We start from the raw sequence: 19,185 nt of genomic DNA, 5'->3' as shown, positions 1-19,185 counted from the left end.
TGCTCCAGTGGGGGCATCAGAAAATGTATTGCTTCTAGGAGTAAGGAAGGAAGAAAAAAATGTGTATGGTTGCAGTAGCTTTCTGTGTCCTTTTTCTCATTTTGCTTTCATTAATTCAGTTGTGTCTAAGGAGATGCTGAGCGGGTGGGAATTCATGGTAACCCACAGTAATATGAATGCTTTGACTGTTATAAAGAACATCTGTTTTTTTAATCAATATTCTGCTGGCTAACCACTCATCTTGATCATCTTTTTTTTTTTTTTCAGGTGAAGGAAAAAAGATGGATAGGAATTAAGAAGGGTTTCTCAGTAGTTTGAGACAATCTAATGTTTTGCTTTTGTATGTTTTTGATTTTGGAACTATATGATGGTGAGGTAATAGTGGCAAGGAAATCTTAACTTAGCCAAACGTACTGTGACCAAATGCCATTGGTTTTGTGTGGTCTGGAATAGGAAGAAACCAGGAATGGTACCTGGGTGCTGGAGGTGCCTCTCTTCAGCTGCAGGTGTATTTGCTTGCCAGGAAGAGAAAGGTGGATGATGTACTGAAATGAGGAATCATGCTAAGAGCAGGAGATGGCACTCTTTCCTCATTTTTTGGGTGGCTGTGCTATTTCAGTTGCTTGTGTTGGCCCTGTACAGGAATGTGCCTCTTTGAACTGGACTCAAAACCACAAATGGAGAAAAATGCAAGAATCTTGCTTTAGTGAATATGGATTCCTGAAACTCTTAAATTTGACAATGGAATTAAACAATTTGGCCTCAGAAGTGAATGATTATAAACTTGTCAAGTTTCTAAATTTCTACTGCAAAGAGGTCTGTGTTGTGATCTAAGGCATGTAGTGTTTTTGTCTGCCGGATTAACTGTTTCTTCATGATGGATAAGAACAATATGTAGTAATCTCTCTCCAGCACTCAAAAGGACATGAAATTTTGGAATGCGTGGGTCACCATGGCATTTTCTGTGCAGGCTGGAGTTTAAATGAATAGGACATTGGGGTCCATACTTGCAGAAGAGATGGGAGGGAGATTGGGCTAAAGAAAGAATCAAGTTCAGCATAGGTGAGAGGGACACAGCAGTTTCTTAGGCTGTATTAGTTTCCCCATAGTAAGCATCCTGTCCAGCAGCATTGTCAAGCTGTCACCCAGTGGAGCCATGTTGCCCAAGACTGGGGACAAATAAATATTTACAGCTTAACTAGGGATGCTGAACCTCTGTCTGGATACAGCTGATCTCTTTTGAAAATACTTAGGTTAAAAGTAATTGGTTGTTGGCTCTTCCTTCCCAGCCACAAGAGAGCATTCATCTTGATTAAATATTTGCAGGTATTTCCTCTTTGCCAGGTTGCTAGAGAGTGTTATCCACGACTGTTGCTTTTTAATACTAAAAGAGCAAATTTGTCAATGTTGTGTGGCCATTTTTCAAGTTCTACTATAAGACTCGTAGGCACAGACTTTTTTAATGCTGCTGGCCATTTTTTCATATGTGGGTTACAAATCACTATTTTAAATAAATTAAACTACACATTCAAGCTGAAAAGCCTTTAAAAATCTTATAAGGTAGCAGAATAGCTTCAGATTTTTTGATGTATTTAGAGTCTAACGTGTGCTAAAATAGGTAGTCTTAATTAAAGCTGATGTTACTCTTGTTAAAAATGAATCTTAAAACTTAGGCAACACATAAAAAAAAGAATACAGTTTCATATAAATTAAATTTAAATAAATTAACTAATTGCAAGCAGCATGAAAACTCTTGATACAACGATAATTGTAGTGACTGTGATGGTGGAGTAAATTGGCTTTCGGGTGTGTTTGGTAGTTTAAAAAAAAAAAAAAAGGCACCTTGAGCTGCTGTTTCCTTCTAGGAACTTCTATCCACTCAAAACTGAAACTACCCTAGTAGAAAAACATCTGTTTTCTTATTCGCAGATTAAATTGCTTGGAAGTGCTCCTGACTTTACTGTGCATCCGAACAGTGATGGGCTTGTAGGTGGTGCTGCATGCAACCATGATGGTGTTTGGGCAAGGTCAGCTGTATATCCTATGCCATTGTGCGTCACGGGTGCATGCAATGGCTGATGTTGCTAAAAGGAAAAACCATCGGCACTATTCCTTGGGTAAATCCTTTGTGGGCTGTAGTTTGATCAAACCAGTGTTTCCTGGCTTCCTTTGGCAGTAAGGTCCCAATTCTTTCTTTCTGGAGCAGTTTTTAGCTGGATGAGGTTTCTGAACGTTACTGTGCAGGCGTGTAAGCCCTCATGGTTTCTCACAGCAAGAGCTGGGCAGTCAGGGATGATGAGAGCAAGTGGCCAGCGAGAGCAGTGGTTCCAGCCTACACGTGTCGGAAATGTTAATGGAGATGTGATGTGAGATACTTTGGATTCAGCATCATCCATGTGGCCTGAGAAAGCTTTTCTTGCCCACTCAGGGCCACTGGTTTTCAGAAAGGAGGGCTAAAAATGCGAGAGTTTTGTATAGTCAGAGATGGAAACAAGTGACAAAATCACAAAAGTGGGCTTATTTGGAAGCATGTCACAGTTCATTGTGTGTGTCTGGATTGCTTGCTTTTTTATTATAAAAAAGTTACGAATCCCAAACAACTTTTCCAAAAGAGGTTCCTGCTTTCTAGTACCTGCAATTTAATTAATTCCTTTCCAAGATACTGATTCAGACCTTCATGTCATATTTGTTATTTTGTTTTCCTAATCCAGATGCTGTCAATGTCCTGTAACATGAACAACACAGCTTTTATCTGGGGGAAAACAAGAGCTTTGTATTCGTTGGTCCTTGAAGCATTGCTTATGCTGAAAAGCTTCTGTCTCATCAGCAGAGTGATTTCTGAAGACATGCAAACAGTGTATTTGCTGCAGGGCTGAAGTTAGGTGCACAGACTGGGAGCAAAGACCCAAGTAAACTTTTTAGGATAGATAAGGAAGACTTGCAAGTCTGAGAATGATGAGCACACTGTAGGAAAAGGTGCAAGTGATAACAGCTAATGAAGAGCTGGCTGGAAGGAGGCTCCACTACTCACACCCTTAAAAAAGGCATTTCACAGAGAATTCTCCAAGCATTTTCCTTGCTTTTGCCCAATCTTCACTGCTTCCTTCCAGTCTGATGCATCATCGCAATAGCTGTGAAGAGGTACATGTATATAACGTGTAGGAAATTCCTTCTTTGCAGAATCAAGGCAGGAAGAACTAGATGGAATAAAGCAGCTACTCACCTTCCTTCTGTGTTCCAGGTTCAAACCAGAAACTTAATGAAAAAAGAATTCAGGCAGAACATTTACATTCTGTTAATGTCTAGAGAACAATTACATATGAAATCATTAATATTTAAACTCTGGTTTACATTTTCTGCAGGCAAGTTTGTGCTTCAGAGAAGCATATAGTTTTAATGGCACAGCACTGGAAAAAAATTCTGTAAAGTTCTGAGCACAGTTTTGTTGTTCTTTAAATCTTTTGTCTCTTTCTAATGTAGTTACTTTGTTCGTTCAACAGCTATCTTTAATGGGAGTTCCTGCTAAGCTTTATGTGTATATGCATTTTCAGAAACTCGGCAATTATAGATGTAACAGTGCTGGGTTATTTAAAAATACAACCTTGTGGGACATGCAGTACTTGCACATTTCAGAATAACTGTTAAATGCCTGTGCTTTCTTTTTCTGTTTATTTAGATGCACACGTACTTTAGCTCTGTTCTTTTAACAGGTTTCTCTTTCAAAAATTTTTCAGCGGGCTGTCTTCCTTTAAAAGCTTGGGTTTTTCTGTGCATTCTTTGCGGTAGTTTACCAGACCCTTCTATCAGATATGCACTTACAAGGGTGTCCACTCTGTTGAATTTTAACACTTTTTCTTTTGCTGTGCAGGCCAGTTTCAACAGTTGCTCTTCACCTTCTAGTAACACGCTTTCAAAGTGAACGCATTCTGATTCAGGTTAAGGAGTTGGCTTTTTTATGATCCACAATGTCTTCTGTGTTCTGTTGTTATAAACTGAATTTTATGGCCCCTTTGTGGCAGGTGCAGGGTATCAGGTAAATTACTTCCTTTTTCTGGGCCCTCTGCTGTGTGAGAAAGTAATCTTTTTGGTAAGGTTTTACATTTGATCTCATTTCGATTGAACTTAGTGGCAAGGATTGGCTTCTTGACAAATCCTTCCCGTGTTGCAAAATAGCTGAGTAAAAAGATGATCCGTTCATTCCCTTTCTGCTGCATTACTGATACCGTCTTATGCTGACCTTCCCTAACCCTGCAAAACTCAACTTGTATTGATGTTTGAGGGTAAATATCAGAGTGTGACTCCCCGAAGTGTAGGCTGAACTGATGCAGAGGCACTGCAAGCGGAGTCATTGTGCTGCAGGAGTGACTGCAGGCATCCTTCCTCAGGTGCACAGGGTTGCATGGTCCAGAAGCTGGGTTGCCCATCGCAGTGAACTGGTAGCATTGGGGCGCAACCTGGACACCTGAAGGGGCCTCCAGCTGCTGCTGTAGCTTCTCAGCTGCGATGCTTGGTGGGCAGTGGTCTACTGGTGTGACACTCGGGCGTCTCGTCTGGGGCATCACCTTCCTCTGTTATGGCAGCAGGCAATGTTTCGCTGTGTGGGAGTGGAATGGTCTCTGTAGCCACTTTAAGAAGCACTTCAGCCTGGAACTCATCCAGGGGTAGAAAGATCGTTGAGATCATGAACAGGAATCTAAGCATTGAAAGTAACATCTTGTAAGAGCTCCAGCTTGCATATAGTATGCTGTTTACATAGTCTGTGGTGAAGAATAAAAATGTAATACGAGAACTAGCTCCATCTCTTCTTGTTGCAGGTTGGTGTGTCGGGAGAAGATACTGAAGAAGATGCAGGCATGCATCCTTCTGAAAGCTGAAAAGTAGCCCTCTGATAGGGTCATGAACCTGAGACAAGTCTTTGTGTCTGTACTGATGTTTGGAGTAGCTGGTCTACTCCTCTTCATGTATCTGCAAGCTTGGATTGAAGAACAACATACAGGTACAGTAGGCTGGCTTGCTTTTTTTTTTTTTAATGTAAGTGCATCCATTACTTAAAAGATGATTGTAAAGTCTGTTGAATACATGTGGACAGCTGGGGGGAGTCCTCCCTGTTTGGCAGTAGCATGGCATTGAAAACAGACTTGTTTTAATTGCTACACTTCATATAAGCATTAAGAAATTTCTTGAGTCACGTGAAAAGATGCCTCCAGCTATCTAATGGTATTGTATCAGCTTCATTTGCAAAAGCATATTGTGCATATGTGAAGCCAATCAAGTCCAGTTTAGAAATAATCCTATATGCTGATTTTCTGTGGGTTTTGTACATTTTATTTTATTTTTTGAGAATTACTTCTATGTCTTATAGACAGAAGTGGTCTTCTAAGCAGCAATGCTCATGTGGAATCATCCTGTCCCATTTTTTTGTTGTTGTTTGTTTGAGACAGAGTTAGATACTTACTGGACCTACAAGACTTCTTTATATATAGCATCAGAGCCATATTACAACTTCAAGTAAATCTGTGTTAGCATTGACTCACAATTACACTTCTGAGTTGAATTTCTGTTGTTCCCCATTTACCATATTTTGGTTTGCATCACAGGTTGAGCTAGATTCCTTTATGCATGAAACTAAACCAGGCTATTTACCTCAGCCTTTAGTGGATGCTCAGTTCACAGGACCAGTCTAGAGTTAGTCTGGAAAGTAACCCCCCCACCCCCCCCACGCCCCGAAACATGTATAGGGCGGATGTCAGTAAGGTCCTTAACACCCACTATTTTGCTCTGCAGATCCACTTCTGTTGTGCCATGTTACCTGATGGCATATCCTTGATTTTAGTTGTATACTTGTTTTGTTTTGGTGTTTTGGGTTTTTTTGTTTGTTTGTTTGCTTTTTAGGTTTTTTCACCCCTTAACAATATAGAACGTTCCCAACTTGTTAAGAAGTCCCGACTTTTATGTCCTCTTGTCTCTATTGCTCAGCTTCTATTTCCTCTGTAAAGCTCTTACTTTATAGTATGCTGATACCATTGTGAAGAAATACATCTGTAAAAACACATTAGTCTTCTGGCTTTATTGATCTGCTGTATGAGCTGCTAGGCTCCAGTATGTTTTAGAGAGCAGTGGTGAGGGGGGACCTGGTGCATTATTCCTGCAATTGTTTGACAATGACCTTGATGTTTTTTTCAACTAAGTGCAATGATCACAACGTTAATTTCAGCTTGTTAATGTTTCTGGGTTTGTCCAAGCTGTTTGCAAGCTTGTATTAACAAAACTGTTAAAAGAGGTAGTACAGACTCCCTTTGGAAAGGTTCCCTTGTAATCAGCTGTTGACACAAGGGTGCTGGCAGAAACAGAGCGTGCGGAAGGAGTCTTCTTTGAAAATCTCTGCTGTTGTCAGGAACGTTAAGGGCAGATATCCTTGCTTTCAAGGTAGTTCAGGAATGTAGATGATGACTGTAGATTATTGATTTATTTACTTGCTGACATTCTTCACGTTCCTTGCATCTTTTCTTGTGCTGCAATTAACCTTTCTTTCCTTGCAGTGCTCCTTGTAACTATTTCTCACTGTGTTTTTTCCCCTCCTTTCTTTTGTCTATATGTATCTCCCATTAAAAAGAAACAAGAAAAAGATAATAAAGGGGGAATTAGAACATACTGTGTTCTTTTGGGCAACCAGATGCTTTCTTTGGGGTTTTCTTTGATGTATTGCCATAATCTTCTTCAGGAGAGAAGCTTCTCCTTGTACACATAAGTCATTTCCATGTGAAAACATTTCCATAATAAAATGGAAACTATCAGAGAATAACAGAATGGTTAGTGAGCTTAAAGTGTGCTGTGGTTTTGAGTGTCCTTTTATCTCACTGGACAGATGTTGTGACAGCACTTCAGCAAAATCCAAAACGATGGATTTTGGCATCCTCCACAGTCGCTAGGTCATGCACATTGGAAAGGGCATGGTGAAAAATCATTCTTTGGTGTTTGCTCTTGCCTCTTCTTCTTCCAATTTAACACATAGAGAGCCATTTTTTTTTATTTCAAACACCTGTAACTCCTCTAAACCTTCTGCAGCTCAATCATCTAATGTTCCCCCTCCCCCTATGCTGCTTAAGAGTTGATACGAAATAAAACATATTTGCATATTCACAATATACATTAGTTATGGCCATTTTGCACTTCCCCCCCCCCCCCCCCCTTCTACGGTGGTTTTCATATTGCTATGTGTTGTGCACTGTGGCTTTTTTGGGGATGAGCTGTGTCTGGAGAATCCCAAATTGACAAGTATCTTTACAAGGATTTTATGTGTTCCTTTAATCATATCACTAGTCGCACAGCTGTAAGACAGCTAGTTTTAATCCACAAGTGGCTGAGCACGTGATTTGATGTTCTATTAAGAAATGGAAAAACGGAAAGTGCGCCTCGTGCTTCTCAACTGCCGTGCTATGAGCCTGTAGGGACAAGTGTGTGTTGAAGGCAGAACTATTCTTATCTTCCACAGTGCCCTTCTCAAGACCTACAGCATTCGCGTTTGCATTTGGTTGCTGAAGGATGGAAAGTTGGCTGTGTTTGAGTTTAGGAAAGTGTCTGTTTTGCACCAGTGAGGTGCTGCTGCTTACCACCCCATTCCTCTGAACATCTGTCTTGGAGCATTTATAAATCACGATCACTGCAAGAGATACAACATCTATTGTTGGTAATGTTCATACTTATTTCTCAGGCTCTCCTAGCTGTGGTGTGAATGATAAGGGGTGTGGTTAGCAGGTCAAGAGAGGTTCTCCTCCCCCTCTACTCTGCCCTGGTGAGGTCGCATCTGGAATATTGTGTCCAGTTCTGGGCACCTCAGTTCAAGAAGGACAGGGAACTGCTAGAGAGAGTCCAGCACAGAGCCACGAAGATGATTAAGGGAGTGGAACATCTCCCTTATGAGGAGAGGCTGAGGGAGCTGGGTCTCTTTAGCTTGGAGAAGAGGAGACTGAGGGGTGACCTCATTAATGTTTATAAATATGTAAAGGGCAAGTGTCATGAGGATGGAGCCAGGCTCTTCTCAGTGACATCCACTGACAGGACAAGGGGCAAAGGGTGCAAGCTGGAACACAGGAGGTTCCACATAAATATGAGGAAAAACTTCTTTACGGTGAGGGTAACCAAACACTGGAACAGGCTGCCCAGAGAGGTTGTGGAGTCTCCTTCTCTGGAGACATTCAAAACCCACCTGGACGCGTTCCTGTGTGATATGATCTAGGTAATCCTGCTCCGGCAGGGGGATTGGACTAGACGATCTTTTGAGGTCCCTTTCAGTCCTTAACATTCTGTGATTCTGTGATTCCCAATCAGATGTAGATTTTGTGGGGAGTCAGAAAATAGTATGGTAATATGCTGTTCCTTGTTAGTATTTGATCTGCTATATTAAAGTCAGACTATTTGCTTTCATGCTCGCCATTCTCATTGCCACCTTTTCTCTTTTTCGCTGTTCATAACTTTTCACACTAGACCTCATGCCACTTTTCTTTCATAGTTTGACTTCTGTTTTTTCTCTCTTCTTTCTCCTTGCTCTTCACATCTCTGAGATTTCTACTGTGATTTCATTCCCCTGTTTGTCTTATTTTCCTCTAGCCCTGATCTTCTCTAAGCATGTTTTTTCTGATTTACTTCTGCAAACTTCCCTCATCACTCAAATTTATCCAGCCCAGGAAGAACACCGTCCCTAATCTTTCATCCTGTCCATCTACTTCAGATGCACCCGCAGGCTCAGCAGCTGGATGCATCTCTCAGCGCAGCCATGTCTTCTGCTTCCTCCTGCTGTGCTTGGACTCTTCAGATTATTTCTCATCACATTCATCATTCCTATACCTTAAAAAAAGAGAAAATCTTTCATTTAGAGATGTCTAAGTAACAGCTGCTAGCTACGTGGTGGTCCTCTCTGATGGCTTTTCAGTGACATTAGCAGACTGAGAGAACAGGCAAGTTTCTTGGTTTGGCTCTGTGCATGAAGTGTATAAAGACAGGATGATATATCCTTATTTAGATGTAGCAGAGCCCTTCTGTTGGGTGTCTTCAGTTCATCTCAGTGAAGGAGTGGAGAACAGACTTGTTGAGAATAGTCTGACATGAGTGTCAACACATGCAGACTTTATCTGGCTGAAAACTTCATCGACATCAACAATGATAATGTAATATATATGGAGCACTCAAGTTCTCCATATATAAATATATTCACTTACATATAAATTCATATACATAAATGAAGCTTGATGTGAATTCAAGTAAATCCTGCAGCTTTACTTGACAATTCTCTATATGGTCTTGCATTCTTCAGTGAAAGCATCAAATATTATGGCACTGATTAAAAAGCTATTTATTACATGCTTAGTAATTTCCAGCACTTTTAATCTTGTACGGGGGAAGCAAACTGCTGGGTCTTCCAGAGTTGATGTTGAGTTTTATACCACGACTAACCTGAATTAGGGGGGTCTGGGGTGCAAAGAACACTTGCATTTTAATCCTGTTATGTCGTAAAAGTGAATCGGAGTTTTGAGTTAGGGATTCTAATTTTGTACTTCAAAACTCTTCTTGTTTGGGGGGGGGGGGGGCTGGTATGATTTAGTGTGATTATTACAGTGGGTTACTACAAAATAATCTGAGAATATCTTTGTGAATAGATCTGTATGCTGGGCTTGTTTTGTGGAGTTTTGTTGTTGTTTTTCTTTTTTTTTCTCCTCTCAAAGTTTATGTAATTCTTTTTTGTGAATTATGCCTAGTAAATTAATGATTATGAAGGACTACTTAAGTGTGTCATGGGGTGCAGTATGACCACTAGTTAATGTGAGGAAGGCTGCACTGCCTCTGTCTTCCCATAGGTTTCTGGTTCCTAACGGTGGGAAAGTCTGCATCTTCTTTTTCCCAGCAGTTTTGCATCTCGCCTTAAGGATACTGGGTTTTTTCTGCATGCTTTCTCCTCCCTTTGCAGGGTACCAGTTTTCTCGCATTTCTTTTGGTTCTGCCCTGGACATTTGCAGTAGCCTGTGGGTGCCCAGGCATCCCATGTGCTTCCTGCTGTTTTGTCTGTCCAGCTCCTGAGTAGCTTCATCATGCACACCTTGTCCCCATTCCTCAGGCCACAGCTCTCGTTTTTGTGAAGAATCAGAAGAAACGTCATAAAAATTCAGATAAAAATCCTATTTTAAGAAAAGTTTGGAATTCCATAAATTGACATGAGCTTTCTCAATTTAGTGTGCCATTGCTATAGCCATCCAGTCATACAGTACCAGTACTACTGAGCATAAGAAGGTGCGCTTTTTTCCCCACTCTGCCAGACTTGGTAATCCAAGGGGATCTTCTGAGCCCTTTATTAACCTGATGAGATATTTTGAGTCCATGAAGCTTCTTGCTTATCTTGACACTCTAAGCAGCAAATCAATGTGTGCATACACACAGTAATACTTAGGTTTTGCTATTTGTGTGGGTTGATTTTTATTTAAACCTTGCCTAAGTGGAGCAACATTGACGTAGCTTAAAGGACAGTTCATATGTAATGATTTGCAAAGGCAACTGTTTACCTGGAAGCCATAGTTTTCCCAGAAAGTCTTCAGTAAATAAATTAATATATTTCACAGAATCCCAGAATCACAGAATGTTAGGGATTGTAAGGGACCTCAAAAGATCATCTAGTCCAATCCCCCTGCCGGAGCAGGATTACCTAGATCATATCACACAGGAATTCGTCCAGGTGGGTTTTGAATGTCTCCAGAGAAGGAGACTCCACAACCTCTCTGGGCAGCCTGTTCCAGTGTTCGGTTACCCTCACCGTAAAGAAGTTTTTCCTCATATTTATGTGGAACCTCCTGTGTTCCAGCTTGCACCCTTTGCCCCTTGTCCTGTCAGTGGATGTCACTGAGAAGAGCCTGGCTCCATCCTCATGACACTTGCCCTTTACATATTTATAAACATTAATGAGGTCACCCCTCAGTCTCCTCCAAGCTAAAGAGACCCAGCTCCCTCAGCCTCTCCTCATAAGGGAGATGTTCCACTCCCTTAATCATCTTCGTGGCTCTGTGCTGGACTCTCTCTAGCAGTTCCCTGTCCTTCTTGAACTGAGGTGCCCAGAACTGGACACATTTGTAGAAACCAGGTTTGTAAATAAAGGAGAAAAGGACACTATTCAATAATGGTTATTAATCAGAATAATTTAGTTCTTTTAGTAACCTTGAAATATTTCTGTTGTCGAAGTCTTGGGTAGCTTACGGAAATCTTGCTAACTCTTCTGGAGAACACCACTGGTATGGCAAGCAAATCTTCCTGGTTTACAATGCCCAGCTGCTAATGAGGCTGTTCTAAAGAGGCTGGGTGTGTTTAGGTTTTACCCCTCTGGTCACAATATGCTGTCTTCTCTGTGTAAAGTGTTTTTGTTTCTTTGCTTTATTAAAAAACTGCCTCATTATGGGATTGAAGCAGAAAAAAAGAGCGGATAAAATAGGATCAGTAAATGCTTCTTGGTGAGCAGTTATAGAGTAGCTGAAGTCCCAGAAATATTACAAGATTTTATTAGGTGAATTTCACCATATAACATAAAATGGTTTTCCTTTTTTTCCCTCCCTTTAAGTGGATGAAAGCTGTAGGGAGAGAACAATTGTCTTTGCACAACAAATTCTATTAAGAAACAGGTAGATGTTGATACTTTGTCAAACCATAATGGTCTAAAAACACAAGTAAAAGCTAAATGTAAGAAATGATGGTTTTCAGAGTTAGTGATTGTAGAGTCTCACCCTATCTTCAGCAGTTGCAAAACCCAGAAGCTTTAAGAAAAATAAGTTAAAATTTTGTATTGCAGCATTTAACCCTTAAGGCTGCATTTATCTGTTTGTGAGGATGATCTTCCTAGGTCTGGCTGTTCAGCAGCCCTCAGGCTTTCATCTCATTAACTTTACTTTTATCATTCCTATAGCTAAGTTGCATCTAATTTTAGAAATCCTTTCTTAAAATAAATTCGTGCCATGCTGTTTTCTTGAGGGTATTGTGGAAGAGCATTCCTGAGTTGGTGGTATGTTTTAATCCTTTGGTATTTAGCTTCCATGTTCCAGTGGTATAAAAGAAACTAAATGGGATGAGTTTTTTGGAGCTCCTGTCAGCTATATATTCAATAACATGTTTGAACAGAAGCTGATGACATTTAGTTTATTACTGTCTATAAGCTTTTGACAACCCACCCAACCTTGTTCATACCTAGACCACAGAGGTCTACTTCTAGAAAGGTGTAGCACATATCTTAATTATACTGAGGACACCTAAACATACTCTTTCTTGTCTATTTTCAAACAGGACTTTCAAAAGAGGCTACTGTAACTTCCTTTTATCTATAGGTATGTAACAGAACTTGCTTCAGAATTTGTATAGTAACTACTGCTGAAGGGGTTTTTGGCTTGATATTGGAACACTTGCGAAGTGGGGTGTCCTCTTTCCTGGGAAGGCTGAGTGTCAGTCACACTGTCTTCAAAATGCTATTTTGAATTGCATACGAAACATCTATAGGTAGTCTTCACACTGTTTTCCAGTTCAGATCCTTGAAGCAGAACATCAAATGGCATTTGTAAATGTGATTTTACATGGAGTTCTTAGCAATCATTCTTTCTGTTAAGTAGCTACGCTTTTTTTTTACATGATACACAAGTTACTCAACTTTTCTTTAAAAAGTTTTTTTGATGTGCTGTCATTAAGTGGTCAGTTTTCAGTTATTGTCCACCATTGTTGTTGCTTTTAATAACTTTCAATTCATAGCACCCCTTTTCCTTAAAAGCTGATCATTCAGGCAATGAAGCCCTACAGTCTTGTCTCCTCAGTGTACTGATTGTATGATGCAGTACCGTTTAAGACATACATACAGGCTTACAAAGCAAGAAGACTGGAGAGCAAATATTTACCTGTCAGGCCATCATTTCGAAGTAATTGTACAAAAACTTTGAGATAAAAGTTTCTCTGTTCCTGACTTGTTCCATTTTCCTTAAGTGCACAGCACACTTTCAGAATAGCAAATGGTTGCTGCTGGAGTACATTTAAGGCTGCTTACCTCTGTGTCTGATGTTGAACTGCTTTGATATGTCACTTGATTACAAACAGTCCTGTTAGAGCCTGTGATGTGGTCTCTGCAAAATCCCTAGGGAAACCTTTGGTTTCTTACTAGAATTAAATTAGAAATTCTGGTATTTGTTTTTAGTGTGTGTATATACATATATGTACACGTGTATATTTACTTTTAGTATCCTCTTTATTTCCCTTCTTTGTGTGGGAGTAAGGACTATTGGTAGGAGAAATATTTTAGACAGAAACCTATCTTCTCACCGTGGTCAGCTATTTGGATACATGGGGATCAGTTTATATGGAAGAATTGTTTTGGTGTTCAGTCTCAAGGGCCTTAGTTTCTGTCTTTTTGCTTCCATTTTACTCATTTGGTGTTACTGTAGAAAGGTTATTGCCATAAATTAGGGATAATTCTTGATCGTCTTGCAGCATCTGTGAAATAAACATTTAAAGATTAGGAGACTGACAGGTTACAAGTAATGGGAGCCATTTCAGTGTACAAGGGATTAATGTCCTACAGATGTCACTACAGATGACATGGATGATTTAGCTGGAAAAAACGTGATGTATGTCTTGAAGCAAAAGTTTCAAGGAAGAAGAAAATTTCCTTTAACTCTTTTTTTTTAAACATGGAAAAACTGGTTTTATTTTTGGTTCTTTTTATTTTTAGAGGTAATCATTATTGCATGGCAGCACGGAGATTGGCTGCGCTTTCAAGTTTGGGTCCCTGCTGCCTCAGACAACTGTCTCACTTTTTGGGTTTTTTTTTGTTATTTTTATGTTACTGGCCTATTCAAATAAAAAGAATGTTTCTACATTTTTACAGTATTTCTGTGGAAGGCATTTAATAACTGTCAGTTTGAAACTGGGAAAATTCATGTCACATCAACATACAGTGTTTTCTTTCCCAGCTCCTCCAACCTTGAGCCTTGTGGCTATATCTATGGGTGTGAATATTACTGTCTTCAGCCATGAAGGAGAGTTAGTTGGGTACTATCACATGCTATTTTTAAACAAACAAAAAACGAAAAAACTGTCCAAAGTTTGTTCATTTCTATCCAAAGTCAGGGTCAATGATAAAATCAGCTTAAAGGCTCTTCTTTTTGTAAAACTGTAAATATTCGTTACTCAAGAAAACTGCAAAATATGCTGTATTTTAAGCATTGCCCTGTGTAGAGATGAATCTGTTCCCAGGCGTGTATGAGCTTCACTTGATGTAAAGTGATGAGGAATAAAATATCACACGCATCCGTTTGCTTTGCATTTTGCTTGGTTTGATCTTGATTTAGCGAAGATGTAGTTGGCAGCAAGTAGCAACAGTATTTTGCAACCTAGAAAATATTATCCCCTACAGTAGTTCTTTAGGAATTCCCACTCCTCCCAGTCCCACTCATATCCACCAAAAACAATTGTTTCCTTCTAACATTGAGAGCCTCCCCACGGTAAAAACATCCCAAGACTATCATTGACCTCTACTAAACCTGTGTGATACCTGCTAGCAAATAAAATTTGTCCTTCACAGCTTTGTTGTTTCAAATGATTTTGTTTATATTGACCATGCAGCTTTCTATCACACGATCCTGGCAGAAATTCACAGTGCATAGCTCTAGCAAAATCAGGTTGAGTAGGCACAGTTTTTGTCCCTTAATCCTCTGGCTTCCTAGGAGCTACACACAGCACCATCTACAAGGGATGATGACATGAGTTGTCAGAATATCTAAGGAATGATAGAAATCTTCCTTTTTTTTTTTTTTTTTTTTTGAGGTGACTAAGGATGCTAAGCAAAGAAGATTCAAGACTTCACATCACCTATTTAATAATAATTTTCCTGTTTACAGTTCTGTAATATTTTAAGAGAAAAAAAGCAGGACATGGTCAAAGCTAGCCCTTTCCAAACTGATAATAAAGGAAAGGCATGTAGAGACACTTGACTTAAATTTACTTTTTCACTCATCTTTTTTTGTTGGGTTTTTTTGGCTCAGAGATACTACAACTCAGAAGCTCCTGGGATGGCAAGGGTGGGATACGGGGTAACTGGAGTTGAGGCAGTGGTTGTACGGAGTTCAGTTCACATGCACAAAATGTGCTGTGAGCCAAGCAGACAAGGAGGGGGGGAACTCACAGAAAGTCATTGGCTTTGGAAAATTGAGTATCTTGAGAAACAGAGATCACAAGGCAATACTTGTCTCCTGCCAAAGAATTTTGTTGCCCTAGAACGTAATGGATGATGGCCTAATAGCCACAAAATTTGACATGTACCTTGGGGGACAGCTTCTGCATGTCAGGGGCACTGGGTAACATCCAGAAAAGTAACTAAAGATCAGCAGCCTAAGGTTAAGAATAATCAGAGTCACTATTAAATTTCACTGAGCAAATGCCAGGTGAAAGAAGAGGAGGTGTTGATTGATTTTATATTTAATGTAATTGGGATGAAGCAGGTCATTTCAGTACCAATTATAATCTAGCAATAGAAGAACTTGCCCAGCTGTACGTTATGTGTGTAAGGGCATAGATGGAGGAAGAAGCTGTTAAAGGTTTGTAATACTTTCTTCTACAGATATATTACAATCTAGGCTTAATACAAGCATGCACTTAGAAAGAGCTCAAGTGAACTTGGGGTTATTTAGAGTCATGGAGTTGTGCCCTAGGTATGTGCGTATTGCCTCTTGGTAAATTGTTTGCAAGTGAAAAGAGGGTCTGGGGATTTTTGGTTTTGATTATGATCAACTAGGGAGATGTGGTGCATGAATTCTGTTAGCTGCAGCTGGAAGCACTCAGTTGTATTAAACAGGAAAATATCAGTGCCTGATGCTTCAACATTCATCCACAAAATAGCTCTGTTAAGAAAAGAAAATATGTTTAATAGGAAATAATAAGTGTAGTAAACATTGTATACAAAGGCAGTTTCCTCTCTGACTTTTGATCATACTTGATATTCTGCTTAAACTTTTAAAAAGAGCAGACAGACCCCAGGAAGAGAAAGAAACACAGTTGTTCCTGAATTAATCTTTTTGTTGTGAAAACCTCATAGTTTTTCATTTGTTCAGAGGTGTATGCCATGAGAGGTTACTTTGACTTTGCATAACCATACTGTGTTTTCAGAGAACGGTATAGATAGGAGATAATGTTATGTTTAAAAAGAAAAGCATGTTCCTGCTCTCATGCAGCTGTTGATGGTTCCCAAACACACGTCTGTGCAAGCCTTAATGTGGACAAGTGTCTTGCTTTCTTGGGTTAGGACGGGGGCCATGGATCTCCTGTGAAGAGACCCATTTGCTATGATGTGCAAATGGTGTTTTCTCTGCATAGCTGTGCATTGCAGCATGATTCCCACTGTTCTCATTTGCTCTGGAAGCTGCCTGCTGTGGCCACTCTTGGCAGCGTTTCAGTGGAAATTAAAATAGAATGGCGTGCGCACTGTGCAAACGTTGTGGGAGGGTCACCAATCCACTGGAGGGGGCACAACATCAAGTCCATGCTCCTGAGGGGCACAGTCAGTAGAGTGCCAAAAAGTTGTTATTGATGGGGATTGGCAGGGGAAAGGCCATCAGCTTTGTCCTTTGTAGAGGGCTTTGGAGATAACAGAGGAGTAAGAAAAGCTGTAGCTCTTTTGTTAAATTATGGCTACGAGTCATGGAAGATTTTGGCTTCTTCCACCAAATATTGTTGAACCCTGTTATTTTTCAAGTTTATTCTTCCTGATTTGGGCCTCATGACAGTGGCAATTGAAGGAGAGACTTTAGTTAGCAAACGCTTAATAAAGTTGGGTTGATAGAATTTCACTTTTTGCTCTGCTAATCTATGCAAAATTATTTATTTATTCCTGCAAAAAACATTTAGTGGCCAAGTAATGCAGTGGAATCTGTGTTGCAATAGTGTTATTGTATTAAAAAAACCCATACTACAGTATATTAAAGTATTACAGTACACTCTTCAAGTGAAGCATGGCAAGATAAATGAAGAAAACACATGTAGATGCATTAATTTTATTTTTGTTTTTCTTTGTTTCTGGATGTTTCTTGCTATCATTAAAGATTCATTAATGCACAGTGTGCCTTGTCCACTACTGAGAACTAATGGTTTACAATCTGTTGACACAGGTCATGGCGCTTGAATTGTGTGTAAAATGCAACCTGTTACTTTAAACATGTTATGTACATAATTCATTAAATGTCATTATTTTAAGATGATTCTGTAATTGCGGCCAAGAATTATGGTACACTTTCCAGAAAGATCTGCAGCTCTGTTCTTGATGTAGGGCCAAAGAATCAAGACTTTTCATGAACTTCAGCTTGATTTATAAGCTATTTAGAAACACTCAAGCTGAGTAGCTCCACAGAACAGTTATTAATAAAGGTGACGGAAATTTGTTTTCCTTAGAAAATGAAATCTCCATAGGAATATAAGATCCTCAAAATGTCTTTGCCTACTAGCAGTCCTCTAAGAGGTCATCAAATACGTAAAATCCTAACACCGGGGAAGAAACAAATCTGTCATGTTCTGTGATGAGAGGGAAAGAAACAGGGCAGGCAGGTTGGTAGAGGGACTGGAATTTACTTGGATGTGTTTTTCTCTTTTTTTTACTCTTTTGGTGTGGGAGTTGCTGAATTATTAATGCAATAATAAAGTCCATTTGATATGAATATACTCCTAATCATGAAAGAAATTTCTTGTAGGAGCAAAATCATTAGAGTGAGAATTGGCTGACTGCCCCCTGATTAAGTGATATCCAATGAAGCAACAAAATGTAAAACAAATTTATTTTTATAAGAATTCTTTGATGATTTTTCTTCTTCCTCTGTTTGATCTTATGTCAAATATTTGCTATTGCAGTCTTGGGACTGGTGGCAGAGAGAAGGAGATGATAAACATCTCACAAAAAAACCCTGGTTTGCCCCTGACTTTCAAATGAGTTTTGCTGGATTGGAGGGGCAACACAAAGTATATGTGAAATATAAGAAATATTATGGACATGATTATTGTACTTTTTGGATTTTTTTTTTAATTTGCTTTTTCCTCTTACAGATGGCAAAATTAATTTCACCCTACTTGTTTTCTGTTACAATTTTTCACTTCAGTGTGTCTGTTTTGAAGATGAACAGGCAGATGAGACTGGGCTTTGTAGGCTGAGGTAGTTGCAGTGAGGTATAAATACTTCATGATTTATTTAACCTTTGAGCAGAAATTCCTGTCTGGTGGAATTAATCTGCAAATAGCTGAGGTGTGCTACCTCTTAAGTTATGATTGATAATGCAATATAACGAAACTCTATTGGCATCAAGTTTAGGACTGATGTACATATAAATAGAACCCAGAAAAAACTGCCAGATACTGTGACTGATGGGTAAGTTCAAGGTATTCTGGGCAAGTAGACAGACTTGCCTCTCCAGCTACCAAAATATGCATATTGTGCGGCTGGCATTAATATGCTGCAGATAAAACATAGTTGAATGACCATTGGGAGTCAATTTAAGCAAAGACTATTCTGTGATGACCAATGCCACACTACAAATAAATAATCCACTTTCTTGAAAGCTAGAGGTTAATTTTGATATTTTAAATGGGCTAATCCACGTAGACTAGTATGTTCTTAAGGCAATCACATTAATTACTTGGGAGCTCATTTGTTTATTCTGTAAATTTTTTCTATCCTTGCAACATTCATTTGTGCCTGAAGACCAGGGATTTCCTCTGGGTCAGAAGACTGCCAGAATATCTAACTCCAGAGCTGGTGGCACAGCACCCTTTTTGGTTTTGTCCTCCCTACGAGGGCCAAAGATCCAAGAGGGGATCAAAAAGACTAGTTCGGTCTGTTCAATAACGCATTTCTTAAAGTTGACACATTCACTAACAAATGTGTTTTGTTACTGTTTGCCACCTGAGGTAAACCACAGAAAAATGAGAAAGATTCCAAAAATGGCAGAGAAAAGTGAATGGTTTCTTGCTCCTTGATGATAGGAAAGGAGGGTAAGCCAGATAGTACACTTGTTTAATTCTAACTTCTGTTATGACTTCTGTTACAAGAAATGTGCTAAACTTACTTTATACTATTACATATTAGTTGTACATGTTAATGTTTTTCATGATTACATATTACTTTGGTCCAACTATTTCTTGGCA

The 19,185-nt window shown here is 39.4% G+C and overlaps 1 protein-coding gene across 1 annotated transcript in view; it reads left to right on the top strand.

Moving 5' to 3' along the window:
* The first annotated feature begins 4,887 nt into the window (after positions 1-4,887).
* CHST9 (carbohydrate sulfotransferase 9) overlaps positions 4,888-19,185 on the top strand; it is an 89,943-nt gene continuing 75,645 nt past the window's right edge. Inside the window, exon 1 of the mRNA XM_068396992.1 lies at positions 4,888-4,996. Coding sequence (XP_068253093.1) covers positions 4,897-4,996 — 100 coding nt within the window. The 5' untranslated portion in view covers positions 4,888-4,896. The remainder of the gene's footprint in view (positions 4,997-19,185) is intronic.

This window comes from Nyctibius grandis, chromosome 3, assembly GCF_013368605.1.
Source record: "Nyctibius grandis isolate bNycGra1 chromosome 3, bNycGra1.pri, whole genome shotgun sequence".
Lineage (NCBI taxonomy): Eukaryota > Metazoa > Chordata > Aves > Nyctibiiformes > Nyctibiidae > Nyctibius > Nyctibius grandis.
This window is presented reverse-complemented; position numbering and strand designations above follow the sequence as displayed.